Genomic DNA, 18093 nt, shown 5'->3' on the forward strand with positions numbered 1-18093 from the left:
CAATATTGTTTCCAATTTTCCAAAAATCTCGACAAATGGTCCTCTTTTCAATAATTTTTTTTCCAGCACACAAGTCCACAAAGTGTTCAATATATCTATTCATAATACTGAATCCCCCAAGATGCCCAACTATAACCTCAACTGCAACATTACTCACTGTTGCATTCAAATAACCCATCACTAATACCCAGTCTCTTGCATTAAAACTACTGACACACTCACTCATCTGCTCCTAAAACACTTACCTCTCATGATCTTTCTTCTCATGGTTATGCATAAGCACTACTAATCACATATCTCTTGCCATCCACTTTCATTTTTGCCAACTTTAGTCTAGAATTCACTTCTTTACATTTTTTCACACACTCTCACATAAACTGCTTCTGGATTAGTGTTACTCCTTCCATAGTTCTTGTCCTCTCTATCTATCTATATCTCTGATGCCTGTTCCTATCTGGAACTCCCTCAAGGGGGTGGCCATGGCAATAGAGTCTCCATAACTAGTGAACTCCAATACCCATTCTTAGCCTTCATGCGTCATCCTTAATAAGCCATTGGCAGAGGGCAAGACTAGTGCAGAGCTTGCAGGGACTCCTACCTAATGCTTCTACCGACTACTTCTACCTAATGCTCCTGCCTAATGTTCCTACCTACTTCCACCTTATGTTTCTACCTATTTTCTCCTAAAACATTTCCAAACCATTCTTCCTCTTTACCCAAGAACTTTGTTTCACTAAGGGCCAGAACATCCAGGTTTCTTTTCTCAAACATACTACCTATCTCTCATCTCTTCTCATTTTGGTTACATCCAAACACATTTGGACACCCCAACCTGAGCCTTTAAGGAGAATGAGCACTTCCTGCTTCTCTCCTTCTAGAAATACATGAAGGGGAGGGTTTCCAGCCCCTTTAGTTGCCTTCTATAACACTAAAGGAATACGGAGGTAGAATTCTTTCTCTCTAAACCCATTATTTTTAAAGTATTATGGGAAAAAGAATACAATTCTGGTACTGTGTGTAATTTATATGGTAAATCAAAAATATGAACCTGTTTACCTTCTTTTTTTCTTTTTTTAATGTACCGGTATTCTTTTCCTATAATAATAAAATATCAGTGAACAAAGTAGGTATTATAAGGAGTGTTTAGTCAAAGTTTTCATAATGATGGTAAAGTAAAATAATGTGATTTGTCTACCAAAACTAATGCCAAAATAAATCTAGCTCTGTATCCCATGAGAAGCAAATCTAACATTTACACATTATGGAACAGAATGTATTCCGATGACTTAAGAGTCAGGTAGCTCTCACTTACAAGGCATATTAAGAATTCCAAATGTAAAGATGGCATTCCCTACATGATGACCATGAGCACTTGGATTGTACAAGATATTTTCTGGTACTTGTGGAATATGAATCTAATAATAATTCAGCCTTGACATCACTGTAAAAGGCATTATGACCAAGAAACTTTACAATATCTTCAAATATTCTATTACTAGTGGAAATGAATAATTGAAATGGTATGGAGCACTGTGACTTATTTTTCAAAATGCTGCTATGGCAAAACATTAGAGTGGTTCTCTAAATTTGTTCTATAATTCTCAAATGTTGTCACAGTAAAATGTTGCTCAGTAAGCCATTGTTACCCAAGGACCTCTGGTGCTGTATCGACTTTAGTTCTGATGGGTTGCAGTTGCCTAGGAGACAATTTGGATCCACAGAAGGGTGTTCCACATTAATTTTTTAATATTCTAACAAGGTATCTATCCAGCAATAGTTGAAATCTTTTTAAGACTATTACTTTATCCAACTCCTTCACATGTGAAAATAGATATAACATGTGTACCAGTTACATGTCACATCTTTTAATTTGGAGTTCCAATATCATGAAAAGCAAACCAATCCTTTGAAGGGCGATATCAGAGAGTTCCTTACCACCAGCAGCAAAACCCTTCCAATTAACGACTGATGTTTCATGAACATCAGAGGAATAAAATTTGTGTATTACATGCTTCTGAAAAGGCTTTTTTTGTATGAAAATTGTTAAACAACATTCACACCCAAACTAACCATAGAGCATTCAGAAACAAATTAGCAAATCTATTTATGGTATTTTGCCTTCCTGTTTTTTGCCATCCTGTAGGATTGAGGTTGAAGCTCCCTAGTACTGCAAAATCAATTTCAACATAAGAAGTGCACCTGTATGCACTTAATCACTCAATGGAACGGGAAATGGAGTTCATGATAGAAAGAAACATAAATTGAGAGAATAAATTAAATTAGTTGGTTACTGTAAAGAGAATCCTAAGAGGACAGAGCTCGATGATACATAAGAAAAAATAACTGAAGATCAATACTAACAACATAATGTATATTTTTGAAACTCAAACTTAAAACTGACCTGCACTGATGATAACCCAAAGACCAATATGGCGGAAGAAATGGACGACCTATCACTTCAGTATACTGGGAAATTACTGCATTTGGAGTGGGACCCAGAAACACATACAGGTCAATAATACCACCAATGGCTCTCATTGTGAGAGCAGGAAGAGGCTGCAGAACTATATCTGCAAGAAAAGAAAATGTATACATGATTATTGGGGTGCTTGATGCAGTGCATAGATATATTTCATGAGAAGAAATATGAGATCCTACAAGTATGCTTGTCTTACTTCATAAACAATGCTGTTTTTCTCTGCTGTCATGCACAATGCATAACTATCAACCCTGGACTCGCCTGGAACTGCTTTTGGTCATTTCTTAAAGATTCTATCAAATCTCTTCCATCAGATGTCTCATTTTACTTGATAGTACACTGACTAACCTTTCTGTTCTTCTCAACGGGTTCTACTAAAGCTTTTCTTTTGTCTCTCCTAAAGCTTCATCTGATATCTTCTTGCTATGTTCCAAGGTATCACCACAGACATAATTGTTTTGTTACTTCCATGTTGGGATGCATTTCAAATACTTGCTACAGTGCTAAGATTATCATATATCTACCTGTTCTTCTTTCTAGGATATAAAGTTCATTCAACATCTGAAGGTAATCTAAATGCTTCAAGCCCCTGATTTTACTTACAATGTATTTCCAATTTTTTTCCATGCTAATTTCTCCTTGTCTTAAAAGTGACCAAATAACACAACAGTATTCAACATCCTCATCAATGTAATGTCTCTCATGGTGAAATGTTCTCATTATCACTCCACTCATTACCAGAAAATATTCAGTTTACAAAAATAAGTCTTTAACCCTGTTTTCTTCACTAATTTCCCTTCCTCTTGGTCCTTTACAGAGTGTAACCATAACTTCTGATATCATCCCATGACTTATCTGCATTGAGAACAGGTCTACTGCATTCTTTATTTGTCCTCTTCAATGCTTATCATTTTGTTTACAATGGTGTTATATGTGTGTGAGGCATCATATCACTGTTTCTGTCAAATCTTTGCCTATATCAGGTATCATATTCATGAAGAGTACTTAGGTTAATACTGTTTTCTAAAATTTCTTATATAACATCTTTTTCATCTAGCAATGTTCCAGTTACTGTTGACTTGAATTTTCAGGATAGAAACTCTTTAATCCCTCTTTTCAGTTTACCTCTTACATGCTATTTTGTTCTTTTTTTTCATAAAATCTTGTAGTTTCCCTTGTTAAATACTTAACAGCTAAGAAAGAGAGCATCCATTCTCTTTCCTCACATTAACTACTGTTTTGGAGTACTTTTTCCTGGAATATATCCACGTTAACTTTCTTTTAAGTGGTAATTCTCAATCAAATGTCTCACTATATGTTTCTTAGTCACTCTATCAAAGACTTCCATACAATGTGAGGTCAAAATTTAAGGTCTACTCTGTCGCAGAAAAAGTTTAGATCCACCTTTGTGTCCCAGATGCATTTCTGCTCTACTGAATCTGCTCATTAACATCAGTAGTTTTGCTTTTTTTTTTTTTTTCTTCTTCTTTTTGTACTTTTAAGGAAGACAACTGGATGTCCATCTGGCTGCTGTGTCAAATTTTCTTTTTGTTCATATATTACCATTATGCTAATCTCTGTTATTTTGATATCTGTGATGATATTCTCTTTGAGCTGATTAAATATCTATTTATTTCTTCTTTGTTTTTTGCACTGAATACTTCCTAGTGGTCAGATGTGCCTGTGTGGGCTCCTGCAACACAATAATTTACATTGTATTTAATACCATTTGTGTTGTTATATAATTCCTTATCTCTACATCTTTTCAAGCTGAACTATCTTGTGCATTTCAAAGTGTGCTACACGATGTGTTTCATATTGAAGTGCTGAAAAAGGCCATATATCGTGATGCAAGAGACAGAAAAAAAATATATTCCTTCAGGTCTCATGGGCTGTGGGAAAACTGTGCATTTGAGAAAATGTTCTTGAAAGCTCAAGGATCATGGAAGTTTTTTCCTGTGTATTTTCTTCCATATACTATCACAATATCATTACAAATAGAACTTTTGACTTTTTTGAAGGATTTTCATTAACTACTTTTCATGCCATGGTGCAGAAAAATGCTTTAACTTGCAATGTAAAAAAAAAAGGAAAAATACAGCTTCAGATTACCTGAACTGATGAAACACAGAACCTTACAGGAAGCATGGCATGGTTGCCAGAAGCATCAGCATTCAGAAGATTGATGGTTGGGTGACCTACAGTTCAGGTCGTTTAATAAGCCTTAACGTCTGGAACATACAATTCTTTTTTACTATTTCAATATGCCAGCAGGTTAACAGCATTCTGTGTGCAGTTGAAAGTTTGGTAGACAGTTTTTAAATAATGCTGTGATGTTATTAATTTGTAGATCTTGTGTAATCAAACAGCTACTGAAGGAAAATCCGACTGCAGCAACAAATAAGATAAAGAGTAAAGGATTAGTTTTCTAACAAGTTCAGATGCCCTACCTACGATGCTCAGAAACCAGTTTTCTATTATCATTGTTTCTATGTAACGTTTACTTGGCTTTAACTGATTAATAAAACTAAGTCTTTCTTCTTATTTACATTCTTCAGGTCAACAGTATTCATACTACTGCTTTTCTTCTCCTTTTTACTTTGTTCAGTAAAATTGCATATCTCAATATTGAAATTTATCTGCTACCTATGAGACTGGTCCATCAGTTCGTCTATATCATCTTTCTATTATATAAGTTCAAATATTGTTGTAGCTTTATCTAAACAAACTCTGTATAGGGAAGTCTGTAATTCTGATATCTTATAGCACAGTCCATTATTAATGTCACTGCTAAATATCAGAGAAAGTACTGGTCCTAAGACCAATCAATCAAATTTCTAACTAAAGAAGTAAAGCATATCCATATCATATGAATTAGCTTTGCTGATGCAGGATTTATCAAATCTAAAAATAAGGTAACAAATACTTTACTTTTATCATACATTCGATCTATCTATCTATATCTCTGATGTCCATTCCCTCTGGGAACTTCCATCAAGAGGGTGGCCATAGCAAAAGAGCCTCCATTTATACCTGTCCTTAAATGCCTCCCCTGCATACACTATTCCATGAATTCTTCCATCATTTCAGTTCCTCCAGTATTCCTCCACTCTATTTTCCCATGTCACAGGTGATCTTCCTCTCACACCAACCCTTATAATTGTACAATTATACATTCTCCTAGTAAACTCTTGCATTCATGCCACATGCCCAAAACACCTCAAAGTATTCTGTTTCAACACTCTACCACACCAGAATTCATTCCCTTTGCATTCACTCCCATAACACATCTCTCATCCCCTCTTCATTTCTTTCTTCATTCCATCTAGTCATACCACATGCTCCTCTCAAATAGCTCATTTCCACAGCTTGGATTCTTGATCTCTGTGACTCATTCCTGTTCAAGCTTCAGCTGCATAGGTCAGGGTTGGGAGGACTGTGATGTCCCATAATCCTCTCTTCACTTCCATGCTAACACCTCTACCCTTAATAATTCTACTGAGGGACTCAGTGGCTCATCTACCCTGTATGCTCTTCTCCTTGCCTCCCCTCCATATCACCAAATTTAACCAAGACAGCTCGTCAATAATTAAATTCTCTCACCTCTTCTTGTCTTCCTCCCCCATATCTAATACACAATTTAGTGCACTTTCTTCTTTCACTCTGTTTCCTTTCAAACAACATTCCTTCACCTTCACTTGTATTTACCTTCAATCTCCTATGCTTACATATATAATAAAACACACATACAATCCTCTGCAACTCCTCTTCACTCTCAGCAAACAGCACAGTATCATCAGCAAACAGGCTTGCCACTAGCCATCAAACCTCACTGCCACACTCCATTTCTGCACCCACTTTGACTTGTTTTGCTTTCATCCCTCTTATCACTCCATCCATAAATATTAACAAAAAGCCATGGTGACATCACACATCCATGCCTCACACCCATGTGCATTCCAATACTTTTGCTCAACTCTCTGCCCACTCTTACATGTGCACTTGCTCCTTGATAGAAGGCTTTCACACCAGATAACAGTTGTTTCCCTACCCCATATATCCTTAACATATCCAACAAAGCATTCCACTTGACTCTGTCATAAGCTTTCTCCAGGTCCATCAAACCTGCATAAAACTCCTTAACTTTTGCTTAATACTTTTCCACAATCTTTACACAAAAATCTGATCTACACATCCCTATCCTTCATAAAACCATATGTGCCTCATTCATTCTAGTGATCATATATATAATAAGGATATCAAGCACATTTGTTAAACATGACTGATTTTGTCAAACAACTAGACAGTGAATTGTTAATAAAGTAGTGATAATCGAAAAGGTTTACAGTTTTTTCTTGAATGATGGTTCTCATGTTTGCAAACTAGTGATGCCAAGGAATTGGGTAACAATTTCTGGGCAGAAAATTCTTAAATCTTTTTAATAATGGTGTTGCACTGGCAAACTTTCAATCTTGTTAAACTAAGCAAGCGACTTATCAAAAGAACAGTCAGAGCCTAACTATCTTGTATTTGGCTTTTTCCAATAAAACTCACCAGGATCTGCTGCTCCCACTTTTTTGATATTTTCATGCCATTCAATACTGACATATTTTGATTTTGTATGTTAATATCTTACAAAATGTTCTCTTCTTCTACAAAAGGAAATGGGCCCAGTAAAACAGATGTGTTGATAACAGTGTATACAAATGAAATATTCATTCAGAAACTAAGCCATTTTCTAAGATTAATAAATTGACTGATGGGGTAGCAATTCCCTTGTTTCATCTGCTACTCTCAGCAATAAATGCATTACGTTGATGGATGCTTTGACATACCTTGTTTCTACAAAGATTTTTGTAACTTACAGCATCATGTTGGTCATTTCTCTCTCTGGTACAACACCATGGCATGGCATAACAATGTAGTGAAGTACTAAAGACAGCTTGGATAGAATACTGTGGTGCTTTAACATGATGTGATACTGCAATAACAGTACAACATAATATGGGAATACAATATGATGCAAGTTACAAGATGATATAGTGCTGTTGTAAATATAATGCTGTTGCAGGATGTTGTGGTGAAACATTTTGTGGAGCTACAGCATGGTGTCGTATCAAAACGATAAAGTTCAATAACATAACAAGTATCAGTGCGAGATAATGCACTCCTGCAATATGGTGTGCTGTTGCAATTTGATATGGTGCTAAAATGTGCATACATAATGATATGAAATACTGAAGCATGTCCCTACGACAAGGTATGGTGCTACAGCAAGAAGTGCAATAAGATGACATGCTATAACAAATTGTGGTATCCAACTGCAAAAGGTGCCACAATGCAATATAGTGTTACAGTACAATACAGTAAGATGAAAAAAGCTTATGTCTAGCTACAAAACAAGATTCTATAAAGCAAGTCATGAATAAACTGGTCAGCTGATGAGACCTACCTAAAGCATTGCTGTTGAGAAGAAATACACCATGGGTATTACCATCTGGTTCTATTGCCATATAGAATGGATGACTTCCATACAAATTTTTCTGAAATAAAAATTGTGTTTTCAGTAAGATTATACTAGTGTAATGATAAAAATGACACCTACACTATATCTCTAGTCAAAAAGCCATCTACAGATACATGAGTACTACTAACCTATACTTAACACATCAGTATTCAACAAAGCTGTAACTAAAAGGCATATAAATCTCTTCCAATCTAATGATAACAATGGCAAGTTTTATGAAAATAGTTCCCAAAGGTCAGTCAGACTGAAAAAACCCATAAACAAAAACCTGTTTCAACCCCACAGGCACACACTTCATCCCTGCCTAGAAATAAAGACATTCATTAGCAGGCACAAACTAACATATACAAATGTATGAACACTTGAAAGATAGTGCCTACCAATGAATACCTCTAATGAGACTTGCCAATTGGCATGGTTTGTGTGTAGTGTTGACCACATTTCCTGCTTGCTTCACAACTAGTGTTCCTAATCAATATTGAGGGTTGCCTTTCTTTTTTTTGGGGGGGGATTGGTGTAAGTAAATTAGGCATAAATAAAGAGAGGATTCCACATTAAAGGGGTTACTGTATTTAACCACAGCCTCTGCTTCCCTTTACTTAAAGACTCTGTACAGTATTGAGTTTACATAAATACTTTCATAATCTAAAATAATAATGCAAATGTTGGTGAATGATCATAATAAATGAGAATATCATATTCACTGTGACTCATTTACAGTATATGCGCTGCTAAGTGCTGAGGATGTTTCACAATTTTCAAGTCCTTTTTATATCTCCAATATAGCTTCTAATATAATTACCTATTTGCACTGTTTGGGGGGGAAGCTTTACACTCTTGGGGCCCAATTTCTTGAATATTCTCCACTACCATACATCATTTTAAATTCATGTATCATCTGCATTAACCACATCCTCAGTCATCTTATTCCATTCAGCCTTTATACTTATATTATAACAAGTTTCTTGCTTGATTTTACACCATATCCTCTGGCTCCTATAACCCTACTGTCTACATCACTAATGTTCAAAAAAATTGAAGGTTGTGATTAGGTCACTCCTCACTCTTCTCTCTTCCAAGGTTGGCAAATTCAAAACCTTAGCTTTCCCTGATAGTCAACTCTCTTAATCATGGTGCTATATTCGTTGCCCACCTCTGAACCTTTTCTATCAACTCTATGCTTCTTTAGGTGCAGTGGCCAAACCTGAGAAGCATATTCTAGTTTTGGCCTTATGTAGGATATGAACAGCTTTTGGTCTTATGTAGGATATGAACAGCTTGGTAAACATTTCCTTATCTTTATATCTGAAAGCTATCTAATACTTGCCAGCAGATAGTTTGTCACCTACAGTGGGAATCTGGCGACAGATTAGGGACAACGTTGACTCTCATGTCCTTTCCACAAATGGAATCTTGAAACTTACTGCCTGCTAGATAGTTATCATACTGAGGCTTTCTTTCACTCTGCCCCATCCTCATTACTTTACATTTACTCAGGCTGAATTTCATCAACCATGTATCAGACTAACTTTTGATTCAGTATAGACCCCTTGTAAGGACACTTTTCACTTCTCTAATGACCAGTGCATCATCTGTAAACATACTCAGATAGAACTCTATACCTTTTAAGAAAGTCATTTACTCAAAGTAAGAACAGTTATGGTCCCACAACAGAACCTAGCGGTATTCCATAGGTCTATTTGGAAAAGGCTCCTCTGACATAAATCCTTTGTTTTCTTCCACTGACAAAATTTTTTATTAATTGAAGGTGTTTCTTCCGTATTCCTGCTGGTAATCCAGCTTCTTAAATGGCTCTCCATGCATATATCTACATATATGCCTGCTACCACATGCTCTAGGATATTCCAATCCTATTTTCTCTATATCATACTCAAGTTCAATTTTCTACCATGATCAATATCCCATTCAACATCCACCATACCAATAAGCCTATAATTATGGCCCTAGAGACAATTACTAATATACACAGCTGCATGGAAATGCTGTAGAAAGCAGCTTGGGAGGGACAAGGACAAACCTCATACCCCCATGTTATGCGGGTAACAGACACGACAAGTTTTCCCAATGCAAATTATAGCTGCTAGTGACATATGGCATCTCTATGCACTGAAATGGCACACTTTGAATATAAATGAGGGTGGGAAGAAGAAACCAAAAGAATTAAAGCAGCAGAAGCCATGTTAGGCAAATTAAAACATGTTCTTAAAAGATCAAAGGTTAAACTTATATTCCCAATGAAGTTCATTATACATGATAATGTAATTCACTTTAACATGAAGTCTTCAACTCCCTAACATGCATTATCCTGTAACTCAATTAAATATGCTCTACTGAAAACCACTTATTGAACTTAAGCTCAGAAAAGAGCATGATCAATACATCTTTAACTGGTGCTTATACAGCCTAGTTATCACTGACATCTGAAGCCTTGCTTGTCTCAAATTCACTACCTATGGCATTCAGAGACCCTGTTCACCAGGGATGCCTGCCACTGATTTTCAATATAATCATAGTACAATTTTTAATTTGGGCTGATCATACCCATCACTTTCCTGAATTCTCAAAAGTGAAGAATTATAAGTCACATAACAAGTAGTGATAACAAGTAGTGGTGATGTGAGAAGGAGATGGAGTGAGTATTTTGAAGGTTTGTTGAATGTGTTTGATGATAGAGTGGCAGATATAGGGTGTTTTGGTCGAGGTGGTGTGCAAAGTGAGAGGGTTAGGGAAAATGATTTGGTAAACAGAGAAGAGGTAGTAAAAGCTTTGCGGAAGATGAAAGCCGGCAAGGCAGCAGGTTTGGATGGTATTGCAGTGGAATTTATTAAAAAAGGGGGTGACTGTATTATTGACTGGTTGGTAAGGTTATTTAACATATGTATGACTCATGGTGAGGTGCCTGAGGATTGGCGGAATGCGTGCATAGTGCCATTGTACAAAGGCAAAGGGGATAAGAGTGAGTGCTCAAATTACAGAGGTATAAGTTTGTTGAGTATTCCTGGTAAATTATATGGGAGGGTATTGATTGAGAGGGTGAAGGCATGTACAGAGCATGAGATTGGGGAAGAGCAGTGTGGTTTCAGAATTGGTAGAGGATGTGTGGATCAGGTGTTTGCTTTGAAGAATGTATGTGAGAAATACTTAGAAAAGCAAATGGATTTGTATGTAGCATTTATGGATCTGGAGAAGGTATATGACAGAGTTGATAGAGATGCTCTGTGGAAGGTATTAAGAATATATGGTGTGGGAGGCAAGTTGTTAGAAGCAGTGAAAAGTTTTTATCGAGGATGTAAGGCATGTGTACGTGTAGGAAGAGAGGAAAGTGATTGGTTCTCAGTGAATGTAGGTTTGCGGCAGGGGTGTGTGATGTCTCCATGGTTGTTTAATTTGTTTATGGATGGGGTTGTTAGGGAGGTAAATGCAAGAGTTTTGGAAAGAGGGGCAAGTATGAAGTCTGTTGGGGATGAGAGAGCTTGGGAAGTGAGTCAGTTGTTGTTTGCTGATGATACCAGGCTGGTGGCTGATTCATGTGAGAAACTGCAGAAGCTGGTGACTGAGTTTGGTAAAGTGTGTGAAAGAAGAAAGTTAAGAGTAAACGTGAATAAGAGCAAGGTTATTAGGTACAGTAGGGTTGAGGGTCAAGTCAATTGGGAGGTAAGTTTGAATGGAGCAAAACTGGAGGAAGTAAAGTGTTTTAGATATCTGGGAGTGGATCTGGCAGCGGATGGAACCATGGAAGCGGAAGTGGATCATAGGGTGGGGGAGGGGGCGAAAATCCTGGGAGCCTTGAAGAATGTGTGGAAGTCGAGAACATTATCTCGGAAAGCAAAAATGGGTATGTTTGAAGGAATAGTGGTTCCAATAATGTTGTATGGTTGCGAGGCGTGGGCTATGGATAGAGTTGTACGCAGGAGGATGGATGTGCTGGAAATGAGATGTTTGAGGACAATGTGTGGTGTGAGGTGGTTTGATCGAGTAAGTAACGCAAGGGTAAGAGAGATGTGTGGAAATAAAAAGAGCGTGGTTGAGAGAGCAGAAGAGGGTGTTTTGAAATGGTTTGGGCACATGGAGAGAATGAGTGAGGAAAGATTGACCAAGAGGATATATGTGTCGGAGGTGGAGGGAACGAGGAGAAGTGGGAGACCAAATTGGAGGTGGAAAGATGGAGTGAAAAAGATTTTGTGTGATCGGGGCCTGAACATGCAGGAGGGTGAAAGGAGGGCAAGGAATAGAGTGAATTGGATCGATGTGGTATACCAGGGTTGACGTGCTGTCAGTGGATTGAATCAGGGCATGTGAAGCGTCTGGTGTAAACCATGGAAAGCTGTGTAGGTATGTATATTTGCGTGTGTGGACGTATGTATATACATGTGTATGGGGGCGGGTTGGGCCATTTCTTTCGTCTGTTTCCTTGCGCTACCTCGCAAACGTGGGAGACAGCGACAAAGCAAAAAAAAAAATAAATCACTTATTACTGTATTACCTATACACTCCTAAAAGCCTACAGCTGCCCATACTCATTCCCATCCACTTTAATGCCAAGATCTCAGTTCAAATACATTTACTCATTCTATTCAAATTTCCACTCCCATATCCAAACTGCAGCTTAGTTTTGATTCTATTTTTTCTAATTTCCTTGGAACAATGCAGGCACCCTTTCTCATTGGCAGAAAAAAATTGTATCATGTGCCAAAGGTTACGACTAAAAAGTAACCCTGCTTCTGGTCTTCATACAGCTCCTTCCTGTGCACTTGGCATACATAGATGGTCCCATCATCATGCAGTTTCATAAAAAATAATGAGAGCACATGAAAGTGTCATTACCTCTCATGACTGTGATGACACAAAGATGTTTGATTGGTGAATGTTAATGCTTGACCCTTCAGCTGCAAAACTGATTTTTAATTATGTTTCCAAGGAGAGTGAATTCTCCAATAAATTACTAAAAATTCAAAATATTGAAACGCAATATCTAAATGGATGCTACACAGCCTCAAATTGTGAACTTAAGCACACTCATCAAAAACATCATTTATTCATATTTATTAAACTTTGTCGCTGTCTCATGTTAGCGAGGTAGCGCAAGGAAACAGACGAAAGAATGGCCCAACCCACCCACATACACATGTATATACATACACGTCCACACACGCACATATACATACCTATACATCTCAACGTATACATATATATACAAACACAGACGTATACATATATGCACATGTATCTAATTCATACTGTCTGCCCTTATTCATTCCCGTCGCCACCCCGCCACACATGAAATGACAACCCCCTCCCCCCGCATGTGTGCGAGGTAGCGCTAGGAAAAGACAACAAAGGCCAAAATCGTTCACACTCACTCTCTAGCTGTCATGTATAATGCACTGAAACCACAGCTCCCTTTCCACATCCAGGCCCCACAAAAATTTCCATGGTTTGCCCCACACGCTTCACATGCCCTGAATCAATCCATTGACAGCACGTTGACCCAGGTATACCACATCGTTCTAATTCACTCTATTCCTTGCACGCCTTTCACCACTCCTGCATGTTCAGGCCCCGATCACTCAAAATCTTTTTCACTCCATCTTTCCACCTCCAATTTGGTCTCCCACTTCTCCTTGTTCCCTCCACCTCTGACACATATATCCTCTTTGTCAATCTCTCCTCGCTCATTCTCTCCATGTGACCAAACCATTTCAAAACACCCTCTTCTGCTCTCTCAACCACACTCTTTTTATTACCACACATCTCTCTTACCCTTTCATTATTTACTTGATCAAACCACCTCACACCACATATTGTCCTCAAACACCTCATTTCCAGCACATCCACCCTCCTCCGCACAACTCTATCTATAGCCCACGCCTTACAACCATATAACATTGTTGGAACCACTATTCCTTCAAACATACCCATTTTTGCTTTCCAAGATAATGTTAACGACTGCCACACATTTTTCAACACTCCCAGAACTTTCGCCCCCTCCCCTATCCTATGATTCACTTCCGCTTCCATGGTTCCATCCGCTGCCAAATCTACTCCCTGATATCTAAAACACTTCACTTCCTCCAGTTTTTCTCCATTCAAACTTACCTCCCAGTTGACTTGTCCCTCAATCCTACTGTGCCTAATAACCTTGCTCTTATTCACATTCACTCTCAGCTTTTTTCTTTCACACACTTTACCAAACTCAGTCACCAGCTTCTGCAGTTTCTCACCCGAATCAGCCACCAGCGCTGTATCATCAGCAAACAACAACTGACTCACTTCCCAAGCTCTCTCATCCACAATAGACTGCATACTTGCCCCTCTTTCCAAAACTCTTGCATTCACCTCCCTACGAACACCATCCATAAACAAATTAAACAACCATGGAGACATCACGCACCCCTGCCGCATACCAACATTCACTGAGAACCAATGACTTTCCTCTCTTCCTACCTCTATAATTTGAGTACTCACTTTTATCCCATTTGCCTTTGTACAACGGCACCATGCAAGCATTTCGCCAATCCTCAGGCACCTCACCATGAGTCATACATACATTAAATAACCTTACCAACCAGTCAACAATACAGTCACCCCCTTTTTTAATAAATTCCACTGCAATACCATCCAAATCCGCTGCCTTGCCAGCTTTCATCTTCCGTAAAGCTTTTACTGTCTCTTCTCTGTTTACCAAATCATTCTCCCTAACCCTCTCACTTTGCACACCACCTCGACCAAAACATCCTATATCTGCCACTCTATCATCAAACACATTCGACAAACCTTCAAAATACTCACTCCATCTCCTTCTCACATCACCACTACTTGTTATCACCTCCCCATTAGACCCCTTCACTGATGTTCCCATTTGTTCCCTCGTTTTACATCATATGTTATGATTATATATCTTTACTTAGGCATTATAAGACATAAAACATACTTATAATGATGAATGAACTGTAATGGGCAAGTTGCAACAAATAAGAGGGGGGGAGGGGGATTTAAAGGAATGCTGAACAACTGCCAACTTGTACACATTCATCACCAACAATGGATTGTATCATACTCCTGGCGTGGGGAAGAAAGAATTCTACCTCCATATTCCTTGCATGTCATAAAAGGCATCTAAAGGAGCAGGAGTGGGGACCTGGAACACCCCCTTCTTGTTTTTCATTTTCTAAAAGACAGAAGAAAGAGCCAAACAGGGAGTGCTCATCCTCCTCGAAGGTTCAGGCTGGGGTGCCTAAATGTGTGTGGATATAACCAAGATGAAAAGAAAGGAGAGAGAGGTAATACGTTTAAGGAAAGAAACCTGGAAGTTCTGATTCTGACTGAAATAAAACTCATGGGTAATGAGAAAGAATGGTTTGCAAATGGGTTGGTGAAAGGACATGATCTAAGGAAGGATTAGCACCACTCCTAAAGCAGGAGTTGTGGGAGTGAGTAATAGAGTGTAAGGAAGTAAATTCTAGACTGATGTAGGTAAAACTGAAAGTGGAAGACAAGAGATGGGTGATTATCAGCGCTTATGCAGCTGGGCATGAGAAGAAAGATCATGGGAGGTAAGTTGATGCAATTCTCCTCACTTTTCACTTCTCTTAGGACCTATGCATTATCTGTAAAAATATGCAAATAGGAGTCCATACCTTCAAGTAAGGCACTTACTCAGCAAATTGCTGAGTGAGAGTGTCAACAGTTTTGATGTAAGAGAAAAAGTACTACTGATGGCTGATATAAATTTGTTGAAGGTGAATAATGTGGCACCTGAGGGTATACTTGGGGGGTACAAGGTATTCACTATTATGAATGGAAATGGCGAATAGCTTGTGGAGCTGTGTGCTGAAAAAGGACGGGTGATTGGGAATACCTGGCCTGAAAAGAGGGAAATACACAAGTATAAGCATGTGAGTAGGAGAGATGGTCAGTGGGCATACTGTATTATAAATTAATTGATAGGCGTGTAAAAGAGATACTTTTGTTTGCAAATACGCAGAGAGAGGCAGCTAGTGGGATGTCTGTTCACTATCTTGCAGTGGCAAGGGTGAAGAATTGGAGAGGTTTTCAAAAAAGAGGAAACAAAGTCAGGGAGAAGAGAGTGGTGAGAATAAGTAAGCCTGGAAAAGAGACTCATATGAAGAAATATCAAGAAAGATTGAGCAATGAATGGCAAAAGGTGATTAGTAAATGAAATGGGATTGGGTGAGGAATGGGAGGTATTGAGAAGCAGTCCTGGCATATGCAAGAGATGCATGTGACATGTGAAAGGTGGGAGGAGGACATATTAGAAAGGGTAGTGTGTGGTGGAATGAAGAAGTCAAGTTGATTGTGAAAAAGATAAGAAGTGTTTGATGGTACTTACTGGGAAGCAGTGCAAATGGTTGGGGGATGAATACAAGACAGCAGCAAGAGGTTAAGAGGGCAAATGAGAGTTAAGGTGAGGGAGAAGATGTTTTGGGAGGAGGTTAATAGTTTGAAAAAAAAAAAAGAGGAGAAAAATGGAAACATCAGTGAAGGGGCAAAAGAGGAAGTGGTAACAGGCAGTGACAAAGTGAAGATGGAATGCATATTTTGAAGGACTAATGAATGTGTTTTATGACAGAGTGACAGATGTAAGGTGTTTGGGTGGTATGCAAAGTGAGAGTCATGGAGAGTGGTTTGGTGAAGAGAGATGAGGTGTCGAAAGCCTTGCATATGATGAAATGTGACAAGGCGGCTGGAGTGGATGGTACTGAAGCTGAATTTATTAAGAAAGAGGGTGACTGTGTTGTTGGTTGGTTGGTAAGGATTTTCAATGAATGTACGGATCATGGTGAGGTGCCAGAGGACTGGCAAAATGCATGTATAGTGTCATTTTATAAAGGCATGGGGGATAAAGGTGAGTGTTCACACTAAAAAGGTAAAGTTTGTTGAGTGTATCCAGTAAGTTGAACAGGGGGAAGGTAGTAATTGAGAGGGTGAGGGCATATACAAAGCATCAGAATGGAGAGAAGCAGTGTGGTTTCAGAAAAGGCAGAGGATGAGTGAATCAGGTTTTGCTTTAAAGAACATGTGTGAGAAATACTTAGAGAAACATAGAGATCTGTGTGTGCAGAGATCTGTGTGTGGCATTTATGTATCTGGATAAAGCACATGATGATACTGAGATGCCTTCTGGATGATCTTATTAATATATGGACTGGGAAGAAAGCTGCTAGAGGCAGTAAGAAGTTTTTATCAAGGGTGCAAGATATGTGTATGAGTAGGAAGAAAGAGGAGTGAATGCTTCCATGTGAAGGTTGGTCTATGGCAGGGGTGTGTCATGTCACTGCAGTCGTTTAATTTGTTTATGAATAGGGTGGTGAGTGAGATAAAGGTGGTGAGGAGATAAAGGTGAGAATCTTGGAGAGAAGGTCAAGTATGCAGTCAAAGAGGGATGAGAGGGCCTAAGGAAATGAATCAGTTGTTTGCTAACGATATAAAAGTGGTGGTGGATTCAAGTGAAAAATTACAGAAAGTGGTAACTGAGTTTGAAAGAGCATGTGAAAAAAGGAAGTTGAGAGTAAATGTGAACAGAAGCAAAGTTATTAGGTTCAGCAGGGTTGGTGGACAGGCTAGTTGAAGTGTGATTTTGAACAAAGAAAATCTGGAGGAAGTGAAGTGTTATAGATACCTGGGAGTGGATATGGCTGTGAAAGGAACTATGGGAGTGAAAGTGAGTCATAGGGTGGGTGAGGAGGGGGGGGGGGTCTGGGACTGCTGAAGAAAGTGTGGAAAGAACATTCTGGGAAGACTAAAAGTTGTCCCAACAATATCATATAGATGCAAGGCATTGGCTAAAGATAAGGCTATGCTGACGAGGATGGATGCGTTTGAATCAAAATGTTTGAGGACAATATGTGGTGTGGGGTGGTTTGATTTAGTAAGTAATGAAAGGATAAGAGAGATGTGTGGTAATAAAAAGTGCGTGGTTGAGAGAGGTGAAGAGGGTGTGCTGAAATTATTTGGACATATGGAAAGAATGAGTAAGGAAAGGTTGACAAAGAGGATTTATGTGCCAGAAGTGGATGGAACAAGGAGTATAGGGAGACTAAATCAG

The 18093-nt window shown here is 38.5% G+C and overlaps 1 protein-coding gene across 5 annotated transcripts in view; it reads right to left on the reverse strand.

Moving 5' to 3' along the window:
• The window catches only part of LOC139754602 (lysosomal alpha-glucosidase-like), a 328644-nt gene that overhangs the window by 261813 nt on the left and 48738 nt on the right, over nucleotides 1–18093 (reverse strand). For all 5 annotated transcript variants that reach the window (XM_071672033.1, XM_071672031.1, XM_071672035.1 and 2 more), the window contains exons 7-8: nucleotides 7932–8022; nucleotides 2402–2570 (exon numbers count right to left, since the gene is read on the reverse strand). In XM_071672033.1, coding sequence (XP_071528134.1) covers nucleotides 2402–2570; nucleotides 7932–8022 — 260 coding nt within the window. The remainder of the gene's footprint in view (nucleotides 1–2401; nucleotides 2571–7931; nucleotides 8023–18093) is intronic.

The sequence above is a fragment of the Panulirus ornatus genome, chromosome 17 (assembly GCF_036320965.1).
Source record: "Panulirus ornatus isolate Po-2019 chromosome 17, ASM3632096v1, whole genome shotgun sequence".
Taxonomy (NCBI): domain Eukaryota; kingdom Metazoa; phylum Arthropoda; class Malacostraca; order Decapoda; family Palinuridae; genus Panulirus; species Panulirus ornatus.